The sequence below is a fragment of the Labrus mixtus genome, chromosome 2 (genome assembly GCF_963584025.1).
Source record: "Labrus mixtus chromosome 2, fLabMix1.1, whole genome shotgun sequence".
Lineage (NCBI taxonomy): Eukaryota > Metazoa > Chordata > Actinopteri > Labriformes > Labridae > Labrus > Labrus mixtus.
In genome coordinates, this window is record NC_083613.1 from 2,720,001 (window position 1) to 2,739,194 (window position 19,194).

General features: G+C 42.7%; 1 protein-coding gene across 1 annotated transcript in view; it reads right to left on the reverse strand.

Moving 5' to 3' along the window:
* Positions 1 to 1,141: 1,141 nt before the first annotated feature.
* maml3 (mastermind-like transcriptional coactivator 3) overlaps positions 1,142 to 19,194 on the reverse strand; it is a 111,449-nt gene continuing 93,396 nt past the window's right edge. Inside the window, exons 4-6 of the mRNA XM_061047421.1 lie at positions 9,949 to 10,215; positions 8,349 to 8,427; positions 1,142 to 5,350 (exon numbers count right to left, since the gene is read on the reverse strand). Of these exons, the coding sequence (XP_060903404.1) occupies positions 4,242 to 5,350; positions 8,349 to 8,427; positions 9,949 to 10,215 (1,455 nt within the window). The 3' untranslated portion in view covers positions 1,142 to 4,241. The remainder of the gene's footprint in view (positions 5,351 to 8,348; positions 8,428 to 9,948; positions 10,216 to 19,194) is intronic.

The following is a 19,194-nucleotide window of genomic DNA, read 5'->3' on the forward strand; positions in this document are numbered from 1 at the left end:
GTGGGCGTGGCCAACAGAGGATGAGAAGTGAATTTGGATGGGGCGTTTGTGAAGAAAAGATGGATTACAACCAAAAGGCCCCGGCCCTGCGTGTGGTCTGTCTATCTGTCTGTCTGTGATTCATCGTAGCTATTACTGCCAGATAGAATTAAGGCTCTGCTCTTTAGCATATGCACGTCTAATTATGCAAATCTGGCATGTCAGACAGAACATTACTGGACTGTTAGTCAGTCTGGTTTGAGGATCAACATGAATGTGCATGCATCTGTCTTTGTCAGTCTCGTGACCTTGAAATAAAAAACACTGCTTGTCGCCTAAGTGTCTTTGTCTTTGTCCACATACAACACACCCTTTTCACCACTTCTTCAAATGTTCTTAATCTTGTGTGTAAATGGAATGAGAACGCTAATGCATATCTGAAAAAAAAATTTGTGAGAATGTTAGTATATTTGTGGATACTTGAGAGCTTAACTAAAAGCCTTTATGGCCACAGACACTGGGCACTTACTAAAGCTAGATAAACATTTAAGCTAACCTTTGTTATAAAACTAGAACAGTCAGTGCCATACACATATGTTGCTTGATTTCCATATTCTGCAATACATTGCTATGGCACTGCTGTATAAACTCTTGTAACGGCTAAAACATTTAAGCTAGATAGCAGTATTTAGTTAGCTAGCAACATTCTCTCAATCCCCGTCTTTAAATTCAGGGCTTCAGCGACCTCGAGTCATTCAGCTCAGGGAGTTCCCATTCAGAAAAAAAAGTAAGGGCTCTGATGACGAGACATAACACGACTGGGCTCTTTCTTTGGGTCCCCACATTTGTTGACTTTATTTATATTCTTGCCCACGATTTGAACGATTCACCCCTGATATGAATTGTGTGTAAAGTGAAGATCGGTAAGGGGCCATATATTTTTTATCTTCACTAAACCCCACAATGGAAACCATCATGTGCTCTTTGGTTTGATCAGTAACTTTTTGTAGATATTTGAGACCTTGTCAGTCTTTTTCATGGTCTATGTTTTTACTCGTTTTTCATTTCTTTTGCCATTATTTTATTTTTCCATTAAGGGCTTTATAGTCGTTATCTGATGAACGGACTAAGAAGTGAACCCAATGAACTCCAGAAACATGAATTTAATATGATCAGCGAGAACATTCTCTCTTTATTTTATCTTTTTGAAAAAACAAACAAAAAAAAAGGTCTTTTGTAGTTCTCTTTTGTTAACATTTCAGAATTCTGTACAGGATAAAAAGAAATAAGCACTGCTTAAGAACAGAGTCAAATTGAACTAGAAAAAAAAAATCCAAAAAAGAGAGGTTTACAATACAAATTAGTAGTAAGACATTGTCTGAAGTGCAATGGCATAGCTCAGATGGGTTAAACGTGAAATCAAAAAACTTCAAAATAAAAATACTTCTCTATTTTCCAACAAACAGTAAATTCTTTACAGAGTAGAGACTGTATTATCTGATGTATTTAAACCTGTAAAAACATATTTACAAATAGCAATTATCTTTTATATACTTTTTCTCATAATCACATATATGTCAGCACCAGTAAAAAAAACAAATAAAATCAAACAAAGAACATCAACAACAACAGTTTTGTTTCAAATGTTGTCTACAGACTTGGTCCCGGTACATAATGATATTTGGAGGGTGCTTCCTTTCTCTTTCTGAAGGGATTTCTTATCATCTTGATCTCTTACTTTGAAGGTCATGAAGGCTGTGACCTTTAACACTGAGCCAGAAGTGTTGATCTACCTTTCTGCCTCCAACCTTTGAGTGGTAATCCTCAGGTGTTTCCCTACACATCACCTCCGTTTCACTGGTCTGATACTCCACGTTGTGATTGGAGCCTGACTGGAGAAGGCTACTGGAGCAGATATCAAAGTTTTGGAAGCATGAGCAGAGGAGCTGTTGAAGTAGTGAGCGCTCCATTACAGTTCCTGCATAAGGAAGGCAAACAAAAAAAAATAAATCCAAGAGGTAATCTAGACACAGACACAGGTTTGTTATTCACCTGATCATCTCCCCTTGATAAAACCGGGGACCTCTACATCCTAAATATCCATCTGCCTGACTTTTAGACTCCACACAGTAAAACAGAGTACTTCCCCTCCCCCGAACATGACCAAATCCAAGTACTGAACCTTACCTGTGGTAGCTAACGTATGTGGAAACGCTTACAAGATGATGGGTGGGAGGTTTAAGTTTAAAGGGCTAGATTATACAACATCAACAACCATGAAAACAAATTCATTGATGGCAAAGAGTAAGTTTACAGAGAAGAAGGCTTTTTTGGTTTGTTGATTACAGCGTCATCCTCCAAAACGTTCATTCTGATGAGCTAAATTACAAAGTAATGCACGCACAAACACGCTCTCCTTTCATCTGTCAACCAAGATTAAGAAACAGTTAGAGAAGTAAGGTGTTATCTTACCAACAGCTACTGTATTAAAAACTATCTGACATATTTATTAGCCAACTTTTAGGACACAGAGTGGATAGCTTGAGGATGAAGAACGCCTACAGTTTATATTAAGCTCAGAGAAGGGGAGAGACTGACTTCAGAGGAAGCACTGACTGATTTGATGCTAACCGTTGCTACCCTTCAAGCCTCCTCATCAGTTGTCTGAGGATTAAGAAGTTACTGACTATGAAACTAACTCAAGGCTTAGCAGTGGTTAATTTTCCTTGTAAAGCGCTGGAAGGGCACAAGTCATATTTCTTCACAGTAGTGTTACAGTATAGCACAGTTACGTTCTAGTCTGAAGCGAGGGCGTATTATAGCTGCTGTACAAGAAAAGCCATAACTTAAAGCGGGGCTACGGTGACTGACAAGTAACTGTCACAAATGGAGAGGAAGGCTGTGCTGAAACAGGAGGACCAACAGGTTTTCAAGACAACACAAACTAAAAAAAAAGGCTAATTGAATCATTTTTTCCATTTAATCAACAGACACAACCAGCGTCATTGTAAGCGATAAAACACAGCAACAAACAAAACAACAATGAGCTTGAGCTTTTTTTTTTTCCCTAAAAGAAGAAGTCACTTGTGGTGCTTAAATACATTCAGTGCCCCGCTATCTTTTTGCCTTTTTGTCAGCCTGATGCCGGTGATGTGGTTTGTGTCACACAGGCAGAAGTTTAATTTAATATTGGCTCGTTTAGCTGCCACACACACATCCGCTTGTGCTCCCGGGCTGATGCTTGTTTTGTTTGTTTGTTGGTTGGTTTCCTTTGTGTGTCTATGTGAGTGTTTCTTTGTGTTTGAGAGCTTTTTTTAAATTCCAGGTCTCTGCTATAGCTGCCTATTCTTTCTTTCTCTTCTTTTGTCTTCCTCTTTATGCACACCTTTCATCCAAAGCTACTCAGAGGAAATGTATACTCTCAGAAAAAAAAAACATCACCCTGGTTGTTTCCCAGCAAAAGCACTAGAGGGCAGAGTACGCTTGTGTGGCACATAAGAGGAACATCATTACTGTGTTGTGATGTTAATAATTTTAGAGAAAGGAGTGTCGAGAGCGAGGAACAAGTCTCTGGAGAGAGGGTGGAAAAGACGTGAGGCAAGCGGAATGGAGGAAAAGAGAGAAAGAGAGAGAGGGAAAAAGAGAGAGCGACAGACAGACAGAGAGCAAGGAAATAGAAAAAAGTGTGTGTGGGGGGTAAGGGAGATCGTTTTCTGTATGTGTTTCTGTGTGTGTGTGTGTGTATATGGGGGCACAAATCTAAGAGAGGAAATGTGAGCGCCGAGAGTGCTTTCTACTCCCTTCAGCTTCTCACATAGTGGAGAGATCTGAAGTACCGAGCTGGGTGGCACAAACATACAAACGCAAATAAATTGCTGCCTTGAGAACAAGTCTTCCTTCCCCTTCATCAGTCTGTGTGTTCAATCAGCCCCTGCTGAAGCAAGGGCTCAAAACTGCTGTGTAAACGGGGCTTGTGTTTCAAATACTGGAACATGAGGAAATATTTATTCTGTGGGGGAAAAAAAACTGAACCTAACGAAACACACCTCTTAATCTCTATATTGGTTTTTCATCAACACGGACGAGACACAATGATTGCTCCTTCCATTCTTGCACACACACATTCACACACAAAACATTACACAAAAGCTCACTTAAAAACATGCCATTCCAAATCATGTCATCCTTTTTGTTTCTGGTCCTCAGGTTTCAACATTTGTTTCAGTTCATCCAGTAAAAGTCATCTCAAGTTTCCCCGTTGGCTATTGGTTGGGGAAAAACTCCTCCATCCAACCATCACTTGAGTCCAGCTCTGCCCCTGTGCCGTCCCCTAATCCAAAGGCTCCTCCGCCTGAGGGCCCGCCTCCATATCCATAGGATGACATGTCCTGATTGGCTGTCCTTTGGTAGCCTGGGGGCTGACCTCCAACCCCAACTCCCCCTGGTCCGTAAGGTCCACCTCCTCCTGCCCCTGCCCCTAATCCTGGCCCACCAGGACCCGGCCCAAACCCTCCCATCCCACTCATGCCCTGGCCCATCACCCCCTGGTTCATCCCCTGGTTCATGACCATGGGCCTCGGCTGGTTGGTCCTGGGCTGACTGCCCATGTGAGGGCCCATCATTGGGCCGCCCATGCCTGCTGCCGGGTTGCTCACTCTGGGGTCTATTCCCTGGCTCATCCCCTGGCCCGGGCCCTGAAAGTGCTGCTTGGTCATACGTGAGGGTTGACCAGGCTGCATCCCATATCCCTGGGCAGAGCTGAACCCCACCATGTCTCCTCCCCCTCCCCCTGTAGTCCTTCCAACTCCTCCCCCCATGGCCTGCAGTGCCTGTCCTTGCTGTTGCTGCGGCCAGCCACCTGCAGCCATTCCTCCCCCTCCTCCTGCTCCCAGCATGCTTTGCAGTCTCTGTGCTTGGGCTTTGGCATTGGGAGGGCCTTTGAGGGGTTGCTGGCTCATCGAGTTCATTAACATCCCCTGTCCTCCATACCCTCCAGCTACACCACCTCCAGGACCTCCGGGCATTCCTCCGACCACAGGACCTGCACCTGCCTGCCGGGGCGGCCCTCCGGCGGGGTTGTGCTGCGGTGGAAGACCCATGGAGGTTTGGACACTTTGGCTCTGATGCTGCTGCTGCTGCTGGTGGATCATTTGGCTCATGGAGGGATTGAGCCCGTACAGAGAACCCTGGTTGGATCCTTGGTTGCTGTAGGGTAAGCCCATGTCGGTTTGGGGTCCCACCGAGCCCCCCTGGCCCTGAACAGAGCTCATCTGGACCATCTGCTGCTGGTTCTGCTGCTGCTGCTGGAGCAAACGGGCAGCCCGAATGTTCTGGAGAGCCTGACTCCTGGATGCAAGATCCTGAGGAGGACCTAGGAGAGAAAAATCAGAGGAGTTAAAACAAAATAAGTCAATGAAGTTGGCAAAGAATCAAGCTCTTTTCTCGCTCGCAATCCACTCACAAACATGTCCGGGACATCACCTGCATCGTTGTTGTGAGAATGCATATGTCCAGATCAGTTTCACAGGACACTTGATGGGCTTTACCCTGCCAGCCCTCCAGTTACAAGTACTTGAAACACCCGTTATAGCTGATGTGTGAATGGAGCATTGTCTAAGCATTCACAGCAAGCAAGTGTTGATTAAGTCTGATATTGCACAGAGTGAAGGACCTTGTACTCTTTTCCTTCCTCTATTTTGATGAACATTCTTACATTTAGCAAATATGTTTAAATGACTGTTGAATTGATGATATCAAGAAGAGCTATAATATAGTCCTCCTACAACCCCGTAAACAGAGTATTCCTTGTTGAGAACATATCTTAAAAAAAGGTCAATTGTTTTCTGTGTGCCACATATGTAGAAGGACAACTCTACAAGTTCAGGACATGAGAAGTGAAAACTGCTTCAGAGAGGCATATTGAGGAAGTCATCAAATAAGAGCTGGACCTTTCTGAGGAGGGATTTGTATTTGTCATACTAAATTCAATTAAATAACTTTATGGCACACAGGACTGATCTAATAAGCCCGTGCAGATGCAACAATTTATGTTTTATGACAACCGGTTTACTCCAAAAACAAATGGTTATCAGTTAACTTTAAAATAAAACTAACCACACATAAGTGGCTCAGCAGTGTCTGAGCGGAGGAGGTATGCAAGTGTGGAAATGGCCCCTCTAATAAACCCACTTATGACATCATTCAACTAACCCCTCACCCCATAGCCAGGACTGGAACTGTAAGAGAAGTCCAAACACAGAGGATCACACACTTCAGACTCATGAGTAAGCAGGGAGTCAGCAGAGTGGAAGGTAATTTGACATGAAAAAGTAGGCACATGATTTTTTCTTCTGATTTTAGGTGATACTGGTGCGGATCTAAAAACCACAGAAACACTGAGCTGAACTGACATGTATATTTGTAGGCCACAGTTTTACACTGAAGCCCCCTCTTCCCCTCAACATTATCTTCTAGACTTGCAGACTCTCTGGTGGCTATAAATGGTTTCAACTTGACTCTCCTCTTTGCTCTTAGTATATTTCTTCGTCTCTCCATCATCCCCTCACCCACTCATCCCTCCCTCTTCTCTTTGTCTTTCAAACCTCTCCTACCTGCAAGACTATCTACCTATCCCCTCCCCATCCCCATCCCATTTCCCTCCTCTCATCCATCTCTATGACTTCACCGGAACTCTGGGGGATCCAGGACAGATAAGTTGCCGTGGTAACAGGCAGGGAGAGGAATATTCTACATTTCTGTTTCTGAAGAGCGGGAGGGAGAGAGGAAAGAGAGAGGAAAGAGGCTGAGGAGCATCTGAGAGCCAACTGATGCATCTGACAGAGACAGACAGAGAGGACGAGGTTGGGGTTCAGGGTGATGCTCAGTCAACGCTGCTGTTTGCATACATGTTTTTTTGTGTGTTTGTGCAGCAATCTGTCTCTGAATATGGCAGTGAGTGAACTGTGAAAGCTGTTAAATGCTACTCGCTATACCATACTACCATACATGTGTGACTGCAAGCATTTTTGGATGACCATCTGTGTACTGTCCTCACTGAGGTGTCGTTACTTCAACTAGACAGCCAGCCAAACTCCATATAAAACGGGAGTCAGGATGTAGTGTTCTAGCTCCTTAATTTATTCCAGACTCAATGTGCATGTGGTTAAGAATCAGGAGTGAAACTGAAATTATAGATTGGTACAACACAATTAACAAGATGTCCTTTATACAAAGATAATTTGTAATCATCAAAATAATAAACAAGGTAACTACTTTTATGCTTGTAGATGTGTCTTAATTGTTTAAATGACATGCATTAATGTATGCAAATGTAATAATATAACAAAGTTACTTTCCAATATCTTAAGGCGAAAACCTAAATAAACATCTGAACAACTTACAAGCAATGCCTCTGCTGGAGAAACAACTGGATGGCACTGGATTTACTCTTCAGCTCCTGCCAAAAATTCTAGCTAGTGATGTGTAGTTCGTGAACGATTCGTTCAAAACGAACGAATCATCTGGGTGAACGAACTGAACTGAATCACTTACTGAAAAGAGTCGTTCATTTCTCAACTTCAGTTGCACTCTCCTCTCTCCCGTCTCATGTCTCTCTCTCTAGACCGTAAGAGTCACTCAAAGCCCGCCCTCCTCTCCTCAGTCAGTACAGTGTGTGTGTGTGTGTGTGTGTGTGTATGTGTGTGTGTGTGTGTGTGTGTGTGTGTGTGTGTGTGTGACTGAGGCTGGTGACTCGCAGTCTCGCTCGTTCACGTTCAGTCAGTGTTTCGTTCACTGAACGTACTGAGAGGAAGAGAGTGACTCGGAGGCGGAGCTCTCGTTCAGTTCGTTCACTGAACGAGAGCTCCGACGTGAATCACGTTCACTGAACGAACTGAACAAGACAGAGCTGCGGAGAAGTACTGAACGATTCGGTGAACAAATCTTTTGAACGAATCACTTTACTGAACTGATTCTACTGATTCAGTACACTGAAAAGAACTGCTTTTCCCATCACTAATTCTAGCCCTCTACTAGACCTCTACTGTGCATACTAAAACTTCCTACTTCCTGTTCCTAAAGGAAGTGATGCAAAACCACCCCATACAGTAGGGGGAGCTAAATTACAGAAAAACTGAATATTTATAAAACATAGAAATAGCCTGGAAGGCAAAACAATCTGGATGCTATTTAAGAACTGGAAAGTGACTTACAAATAAACCAAATTTACGAACATGACCATCAATAATAATAATTTTGGTCAGATCTTTGCTTTGTTTAATAGAAAATCTATTCGTGCACTGCCATTCTTGATGTTTTGCACATATTTTGTGTTTCCTGATATGAGATAGATGCGTTCGTCTGCGTCTCACCTTGGTACTGATTGACTTGGGGGTATGGATTCCTCTGGCCCTGACCCATCTGTCTGGGGAGATGTTGTTGCTGTTGGAGCTACACACACGGACCCATGCAAGGACAAAAACAATTGTTAAGAGTTCAGGTGTTGAATGTGTTACATGTGGTACACATGCGTTCACAGAAAGGAAAGTTAACATCATAACAAACATAACTAATACATATTACAAATCACTGAAGTCTTGGCTCTGATCTCCCTCGACCTTCATTGGGGACAACATATTTGTCTGATTGTCTGTTTTGTGTTAGCCTTCTTAAACTTTGATTTTGTTTCATACATTTCAAGAAGGCTTGTGTGCATCAACCAATAGGAAATTGAGCTTAATACTGATTTTAATAGCGGACCAATCATTGAAGTTATCAAATTCATTTCAAAAGCCAAAGCACCGGTGCAACAGATGCTTGGAACATCAGAACAGAGACTCATGTTTAACATAATGCAGGAGACACACTTTAGCTCAGCAGTTACATATTTGATAATGTAATGAGAGAGAGGGACTGTTGGTGCAGTAGATGCGAGACAGATGTTTAGTACAGAAGAGACAAATAGGTGTTTGGTACAGCAGTGGTAAGATGGGTGTTCAGTATAGTAGGAGTAAGACTGTGACAGATGATTGGTGTGGTAGAAATAGAAGTTTAGTACAGTCCAACATTTGGAAGAGTAGAGAAAAAAGAGTTTGGTATAGTACAGACAGACAGACATACAATAGATGTTCTGATATAGCAGAATTGGATAAGATAAGTGTATATGGTCTATATGATGCTCTCCCACACAATAAACAACAAAACTGATCAGTGCTCAAACAGGAAGCTGGAGGAAGCCTTTACACTGTATCACAGCCAAAGCTACGCTGCAAGTATAAACATTTAATTTGAAAAAACTAATAGGCAGCATAAAAAGAAGCTACTGAATGGGTTCCTTTAATGTGGAGGTGTTGCTCATTTAAATAGAGTTATGATATCCAGTTAACAACATACGCGTATCCTTATCAGGATGAATTTCCTTTCACACACATTTTTTTATGTTTGTGTGTCTGTGTATGTTTTGCTGATCCAATTAAAACCAACATAGTGGGTGGTGACTTCAGAGTTCAGAACTCTTTAACACTCGAGTCCCTCACAGACAGAGAAATGAAAAGAAAACACCACATTATCACAGCAGGCGGCAAGAGCACACACACACACACACACACACACACACACACACACACACACACACACACACACACACACACACACACACACACACACACACACACACACACACACACACACACACACACACACACACACACACACACACACACAGATGAAAAGGAAGAAGTAAAGAGGGAGCTGGTTCAGGGTAATTATACATGCAACCAGACAACAGTAAGGAAGAGGATAGGATGATCTGCTCTTAAGAGCTGCAGACAGAAAATAAACAGGAAGGCATGAACAAACAACACACACACTCATATTATAATTCAATGCATGACAGATGAGCCTTGCTAGCATCGCTGTATTTACCACAGCATCACACTATGTTTATGATCACACTGTGGTACACTAACTCACCTGTTCTGCCAGTAGTTGCTGCTGTTGCTGTTGTCTCTGCTCTCTGAAAAGCTGCTGTTTCTGCTGCTCCATCATGTGCATCTGTACCCTCTTCTCCTGCTCCATTGCCATCATCTGTTTCATCATGGCCGCCTGCTGCTGGTTGCCCACGTAGCCTGGAGGTGGACCTGACCCCTGGTTGGGCCCCACCCCTGAGGCAACGCCACCAGCAGGGTGAGGAGGTGGTATGGCGCCAGGCGGTCGTGACATCCCCACCACACCTTGTTCCTGTAACAGACAGAGAGGAACAGCAAACTGGTCAGATGAGCTGTTGTGTGACCTTTTAAAAACGTATCCATAGATTAAGTTCATGGAATGTTTGACATTAAGGGAAATACTCTTATTCGATTTCTCACTGGGAGTGAGATGAGGCTAAACACTCATATCCCTCTGATAAATACAGGGCTACAACCAGCAGCTGGTTAGCTTAGCTCAGCATAAATACTTCAAACAGGGAAAAGGCTAGCCTGTTGTTAATGTTGGTTATAGGGGCGCTGTAAAATGCGTGAGTGTTCAGGTTTTTCAGATTTTCATCTTTGAGCACAGCTCTGATTTCATGGTCCATGATTCATGTTTACCCTGCAGATTTTATGGTCATTTAAGTGTCGGCAAGTGTTGGACAAATGATTTGAATTAGATGTAAGGTATAGTTTTAATGTTTGTGTAGATAAATGGATAAAACTGAGCAACAATTGGCTAAGTTAGCTGTTTGCAATAAATAAAGACCTGTCCAACTATGCGAAACACCTCTTCAAAACAGAATGTTATTTTATTAAGGTTCAGATGTCCCATTAAAAAGAACGCTTATCCAACGCAATCCAAGAAATGTTGACAGCTAAAGTGACACCTTTGCACATTTAGGCATTAAACTGATGTCAGACAAATGAAAAGCTACTAATCATGGCTTCACTGTCCACTCGTTCTATGAAGCAGACTTCAGCTGCTCTTCATGGCATAGCCTGAAGTCAACCCCTTTGTCTTAATAGCTCATAAAGACACAAACCAAGTGTTTGAGAATGGATTGAAAGCAAGATCAAATTTGGACTGCCTGAAGATTCTTAACATTGGGCCATCCTAGGGTCCTCCCAAAGGGCCATGGGTTGGTTCTCGCTGCATACACTTCTCCTCATTAGCATATAAAGAGCACTTTCTCCACCAGTCAGCCGTATGCTAATGTCTAATGGGATGAAATGGCCAGCTTTGGCCAATGGGAGGGGAGCATTTAAAAATCTATTAAAGGTTAGACAGCTAAATGAGAGTGGACATAGTTAAGGCCTGCTGTCAGTACGTGAGAGGAGCAGGAAGAACAGTTCAGGCCAGAGACGAGTGTTTGCACACATCAAATGTAACAACCCACAGCCACCCACAGGCACGCAGACCAACAGACAGTGTACAACAAATCACATTTAACTCCAGGGCAAGAGAGGAAACGGCAAAAGTGGGATTACAGCAGCGCATCGTAGCATTGGCAAGAGTCTGTAACACATCACTATACTCGATATGTTTTGAGAGAGCCAAAGCCTCATAATCCATAGTGTGGCTGCGCTCTTCTTAGAGAGGAGTTAGGTGGAGATAAACCTCACATATTAGAGCACAAAAAACCCCTGTGGAGCAAACAGAACGGCCTGTTTAACACTGGCTCACCAAACAGCCAGACCAGACTGATCGATGCTTAGAGCTACGTGTCTCATCTCCGGCTGGCATGATCCTTCAGGGTGGCAGAAGGGCGGTCAGACAGTGTAAAAGAGGGGAAGGAGAGGCGTAGTGTCAGGAAGTGACCAACGGGTGGCAGTGGTGATCTTTAAGCACGGATGTGTGTGTGTGTGTGTGTGTGTATGTGTGTTTGAGTCTCACTGGCCTCCTCTCAGCAGATGGCTCAATCATGACGGTTCTGATCTACGATCTCTCTCTCTCTCTCTCTCTCTCTCTCTCTCCCCCACTCACTCTACCTCTTTTCTTCCTTTCTCTCTAAACACCAGACCATCAAACTCATTTCACCACTCGTTCTCCTGTTCTCTCTCTTTCTCTCTGTAGACAAGGGGGCCCTGAGTCATGTCCACACAATTGCCAGGGAACGAAGAAGCGGAAGAGAGACAGATTTTAAAAGACGAAGGAAAGGAAAAGTCTTAGAGAATTAGAGATTCTGATGGAGGTGGTGTACGTGTGTTGCAGGGAAGTGTCAATAGCTGCTGTTAAGGCTGGCTTGAGTGCAGTAAATAATAACAGCAGTAGCAGTTAGCTGAGGAGATGGTAGAACACTACAGTTTAAATATAAACACTGAATGTTAAAGACATTTAAAAGAAGATGGTATGAGGGGAGGGATGTGTAGTTGTGTGTAATAAATACTTCTTTGATGAGAGAAGAAGAGGAACAAGAAGAGGAGAAAAAGAGAACAAATTTTTTTTTGAAAGAACAGTAGAAACCAAAGAGGAGTAAAAGGTTGGATAGGAGGGAGGAGAGGAGCACAGGTACCCTCAGCAACAGTTGCTGCGGTGAGGAGCAGATGGTGCTCCTGAGATCAGTCATGGCTGCAGGTCACCCTCGCAACACACACAAAAAAAATTGCCCATTTTATCTGTTTTTACTTTAATTAACCTCTACTCTCTCCATTTACCAGCCCACCTTCCATTCACTCAATACTGAATAAATCTTCAGCCTGTTGATCAAACTCTGTTTCTCTGCCTGCCCTCCAAATGTTCATTTCCACACCTTAAACCACCTTTGAGTCAGGTCCAAAAACCTCTCTGAGAGAAGGGTCTGAGGCTGATGAGACCTGGTATGTAACTGCTGCTATCTAGAGGAAGAGAACACAGGAACACAGTACTGTAATCTACAGATACATTTGTTGGGAGTGGGGTAAAAAAAAGGAACAGGGTTAAAATAAAATCACAGGTTTGTTCCGGAAGATGTGTGTGTTTGTTTGTGTGTTTGTGAGTGTAGTGTGTGTGAAGTGTGTGTGAGGGAGGCTGTCAGCTTTATTGAGTTAGGAAGCATGGAGAGCCCAGGTGATTACATTACACGAGAAGTGAACGGAAATGTGTGTGTGCCCATGTGTGTAAGTGAGAGAGGGAGAGAGAGAGAGAGAGATTGTCCATTCTTCTCATGGAACAGAAACATGTCGACTAAACTCACTGTGTGTTTAATGAAGAGCTGGAGGAGGAATCTATCCTTTCAAATAATTGGAAATTATGTTTTTTATCATGTCAGAAACTTGAATTTTCACATTAATGTGGTTCATATTTGTACATATTTGTTGTTCAGTTAGTGTTCTGGTCCAGTTTGCAGAGAAAAGACAAGACAGCTTCATCCAAAAAAACACCCGTTAAAAGGTGTTAGTTCATTTCTTCGTAACAATGATTACATCATTGTTTAATGAGGAGTGGCAGTATTGTTCAAAACAGAGAAATGAAGGAGCAACAGCATGACAGGCTGTAAACTTTTCAAAGCAAGTGTTGACCGTGTTGAAAGTCAAAACCACTTCTAAACCACAAGCTGATAATGTCAAAACCTGATCTATTCTGTCTGAGTCGGGTTGTCACCCTGATACTTTCTAACTGTTTATGAACATTTTTACTATCTCTGACTAAGTGGAAACATGTTTTGTTCACAACACAGAGAATGGGGAAAGAGCTTCAAATTCAAGACACAGGCTAAACACAAGCCCTCTGCGTGCATTTTGAAGACCTGTCCTGTGTTTGTAAGAAAAGACGATGAAAATATGAAAACTTGCACATAGTGGAAAAAGCCCAATCCTGGTTTAAAAGTACAACTGCACTATAGTCACACACCTGCTCACATGGTGACCACACAGAGGGGATGATAAAAAGCTGCACTTGCTATGATGATATAACACACACACACACACACACACACACACACACACACACACACACACACACACACACACACACACACACACACACACACACACACACACACACACACACACACACACACACACACACACACACACACACACAGTACAGTGCATGCAACCTCATTAAAAAATGAAGTAAAGCACAGACACAGAAGGACAGAATACTACAGCAACACACAATGACTTACAGTTCATGCATAAGGCATAAAGTGAAACACAACTGCGCACCATGCGTACACACACGCTCACACACACACACAGAATATAAGAGCAGCGGCGGCTGGCAGCAGAGTGTCTGTGTGCTCTCCAGAGTGGCTCACATCTGTCACCCACTTGTGTAAGAGAAGGAAGGGCGGGAGGGAGGGAGTGTTAAGAGGAGGAGAGCAGGAGTAGTGTGAGCGAGGGAACAGAGTGTGAGGGCTGGATGGATGAGGAGATGCCTCATTAGACAGTTACACTGACTACAGCTGCAATAAGACTGAGAGAGTGAACAGGAAGTACATCTGCATCACAGTGTTCTTTATCGTGGATGCTGCAGGGATTGAAGTATTTTATTAAAGATGCATTGTGTGCGGGTAAAGCCGTCCCTCTGGTTTGCGTGACCAGCTTGAAGGTCACAGGTTTTTATCTCACAGTCTGCGGCTGCGCTCATCAATGTCTAAATGTCCTTGAGCCTCACACTGGTTGACCTTGTACTCTGACCCTGCTGATGATGACGTCTGTCAAGTATAGAAACATCTGAATCAAAAAGCTGTTAAAGACTCTTGATAATGTAACCGGATGCTTTACAGGAAGTGTCTGATGCAGCTACGTTTCAGCTTTTTGCATGTTCAAAGGCTCCAGCCGGAATACAAGTATTGATGTATGTAGGAAGAATTAAAGGTCAATTATAAAGGCTGTTGAGGTTTTTTTTGTCAATGCTTTCTGCTAAGATAAAAAGTACATTTACAGTAAACAAAACTATACTCACTGTTTTTTTATAAACACACATGTATGGTGCTAAACTCAACAATATCTTGCAGCCCTTATGTTAAAACACAACAAGACGATTGATGACGGAGGCAACAATGAAAATGGTCCCATAATCAAGACTAAGTCCTACATTTCTATTTGTATTTACAATTTGAATTAGCAGACTGTTTTCATTTCCAACGTTTACCTTTTATCCCCCCCCCCCCATCTTGTTCCTAAACTGAACCAAAGTGGTTTTGGTACAAAAGTCACATGTAAAGAAGATTTTTAGCAAGCTTTGTTTTTAAGTCTTCATGTTGAAGGCTTCATTTTAAATATCAATAATGAACATGTGTGTAATGCTCTGTACATGCTCAGCTGACACGAGAGGAGTTCTTAAACCATGGGGCCGCTATAGAAGCAGCCGTATTTGACAAGCTGGGAGTGCAAATGTGTAAGTTCTCCGGAGCATGAATGGGGATGGATAACAACACAATGGAGAAAGCTCAGAAAATGTGCTCTTCAAAAGAATCAGAACAACACATACTTTGTCTGAATATGTGACTCTTAGGTGCCATATGAAAAAGCTACTTTCAATGATGAACTTGACTTTATACAAGAGTTTCTACACATCCAGGAACAGTGGGAACAAATCTGCAATTCTATGACACAACTCTGTGATTGCATGTGCAGTCTAGAGCCATGGCAGGCTGCATAATCCTTTTGCATCACACTTAACCTTAACCTGCCCCCAATTGAATGTTAAATAGAAAAAAGAGAATAGAGATGGGTCAATAGCTCTGTTTAACATGGTTTATGTGAAGTTCAGGCATAAAATATTTGTGTAAATAAAAGCCTGTGTTATCCATCACAGTACCAGATATCATGCAGCACCTGACACGACCATAACGACACATGCCCCTGCAGACACACACATGCACACTAACCCCGAGCAGATGGTGGAGCCAGACCTCACAGTATCAAAGTATGCCCACAGCGGCACAGGTAACCAAGACATCACTTTGACACACACACACACCCACGAGCACACAGACGCATACACATGCATGCATCAACACACACAAACACACAAATACAGTGATATGGACAGGCGGAGGTACGAGGCCAGCGGTTCGATTGTAAGCCACCAGTTGTGTAGAACACGTCAACCAATCTACCCTTACCCCAGCCTCTCAAACACACACGCAAGCATGCACGCGCACACACACACACACACACACACACACACACACACACACACACACACACACACACACACACACACACACACACACACACACACACACACACACACACACACACACACACACACACACACACACACACACACACACACACACACACACACACACACACACTCAGTTTCTCCCTGTAGAGAGATATATTTAAACTGCTGGAGAGGAGTCTTGCTCCCCACAGAGGTCTGTTTAATCTCTCAACATCTCTACTCTAAACCCTAACTGGCCTATTTCTGATCGTCCACACACACGCACACACATACACACACCCCCACACGCACGTGCACACACATACACACACCCCCACACGTACACTATTTAAGGGGCAAAGTCAGAGTGAAACACACACATCCCCTTATGACTTGCAGAATCCCCCTCTCAGACTCAGAAACAATGTGCTGGGTTAACAGGTTTTCTTTGGATCATCCTTTAACCATATCTGAACCAACATGAAGCCATGCAGGCCTGCTGTGAAACGCATGGAGGCATGCAGGAGTGGATCAATTTAAGTAAATGAATCCCTGCAGCATAAATGCTGTTCAGACGCACTATGCTTAACCAAGGGATTTCTGTGCTCACAGGATGCCACCCACAGACAGCACAAAGCCGAGAATGTCACTTCATGCTTATTTGTGATCATGTAGCATGACATAGTAAAAAATTACACTTTACACAATTTTTTTTTAATTGTGTTTCGTCTCTGAAATAATTTTCAATACTCAATACAGGGAACCTACACATTTATTTTGTATTACTATTGCCACTGGGTATTCTCTCCAACTCAGCTACTTTGGAGCAGCCAGCGAGAGTTAACTGCATGTTTGAAGTATCTAACCTGAAAAATGTCAAAGTCAAACAAAGAGACAGTACTACATCTTTCAACTTTGATGCAAAATAGTTTTAACATGTAGACCGGCCTTTCCCAAACTTAAAACTGCTGAGGCCCACTTTGATATACAAAATTACTCCGGGGCCCGTTATAAAATACAAGTTTTGACTACAGCTATAACTTTCAGTTAGGGTCAATTATTGGACATTACAACATGACATTATGGCAAGATAGACACAAAAGTTTACTAAACATTATGTCCATGAATAGTCATGACACGCCTTACTAATCACTTAAAGGGTTGATTCATGGTAAATCATCATTATTGTGATATTTCTTTTATTTTTATATTTGGTGGAGGGCTTTTTGCGGCCCACATGCAGTACCCACATGGCCTACCAGGGGGCCACGGCCCTCACTTTGGGAAGCACTGATGTAGACTTACACAAAGTAGTAAGTTTGCAGAGAAATGTATTGGTCGTGTGCCAACATTTCCAACCAAATAGTAGTGTCTGTTTTCACCTGTACAGTTATCGTAAGTCTGTATGTGTCAATCTAACTGTAATACAGCTTTACTGTTGTGCTTTTTGGCTGAATATACGCATAGCTTTGATTATCTTCAGTAATCTACCTGAAACTCTGTACAACAGTGCTCTCTCTCCCGTTTGATACAGCTTAGTTTGCAAGATGGAAACAACAGTCAAAGATAAAAAAACCTGCTCATGTTAGAGTTAAAGTCTTGATATGTGATTTTTCACACTTAAATATAATATAAATCAAGTAGATCCTCTGAAAATAACTCTGTGAGTCATGACTGTCTACAATGGGTGTAACACCCGAGTCCCACTGTCTGTGATGCTTTCAGAGTTTTCAGAGTCCTATCTTCACTTTGTTTACATCGCCTGGACGGCCGGCTGACTCCTCCCCTCGTGTATAAAAGTTGTTTAATTGAGGGACTAGAGAAAAGAAGAATAACATACTGTACTCACTGCTTAACTGTGTTTCTAGATCACGCTCATTTCAGGTAAATTTACATGCAGTGTGAAGATACGAGCATAATAAAGATCGCTAGCATTAGCATGCTAACACAACAATGCAGCACAAGTTGTTTTGGTTTCATGCTGTTGCTCAAGGGCGACTTCTGCTGGATCAAAAAATCACATAAAAAGCCTTTAAGTTTTTCTGGTTTTCAGTGTAATGTCTGGAAAACTATTGGAAAGACTCTCTGGTCATTTCATTCAGGCATTCATGTTCCCAACAGAATGGATTGGTGATCTCTAAGTATTTTAATCATTCTAAGTTATCACATTGTAGTGCCATTTAAATGTAAAATGATGAATGTAGGTATGTAGATTAGTGAGTGATTTAATAAAGTTACTCTCATTGATGTATTCACTACCTTTTTTGGTATATCACTTTGTCCATGTCAGAAAAGAGTAAATGGTAAAAGGACTTGAGCTTGTATATTTCTTTTCTAGTCTTCTGACTACTCAAAGTGCTTTTACACTGCAGGTCACACCTACATAGTCACACACTGATGGTAGAGGCTGCTATGATAAGTGACATTCAGATGTGACTAATCCCATTCATACGCATCAGATGAAGCAGCAGGAGCAACTTGGGGTTAAGTGTCTTGCCCAAGGACACATCGGACATGTAGCTACAGGAGCTGGGGATCAAACCCCCAACCCCCCTGTTGAGAGACGACCGACTCTACCAAAAGAGTCAAGTGTGAATTGTCCTTATTTCTCAGCCTGTTGTTTAAGCTCTACATTTCACTGTTGTTTGTTTGGATCTATTCTATCGAGTTGTTATCGCTGAGGAGGACAAACGATCACAGACAGCACAACATGACGAGCAGTGAGAAAACGGACGACGCGACTAAATCATGTTTCCTGGAGACAAGCGAGGAGGAGGGAATGGGGGTGAGATCACTGGTGGACGGGGAATGATTGTAGCAGGCAGGCAAGTGTACCACCCTGAGAGGGACCAGGTGCTATAGTAAATCACCTTGGAAACGGTCACCATGGAGACCTTAAAGACACACGTGCGAACAAGGGACTGATGACATTTCTGCGATAGAGGGTCTGAGAGATGTAAATTTGTGTTTTTTTTAAACGGGGGGAAATGTGTGTGTGTGTGTGTGTCATAGGAGGAGACATTGATGCATTTCCATGTAATCTAATCAAGGAAGCTGAAAATGGTACATCTGAGTGACAACATACAGCCGCAGCAGACAGACTGCTCTTTAAAAATATATATGTTTCTCTCTATTTCCCTGTTACCCTCC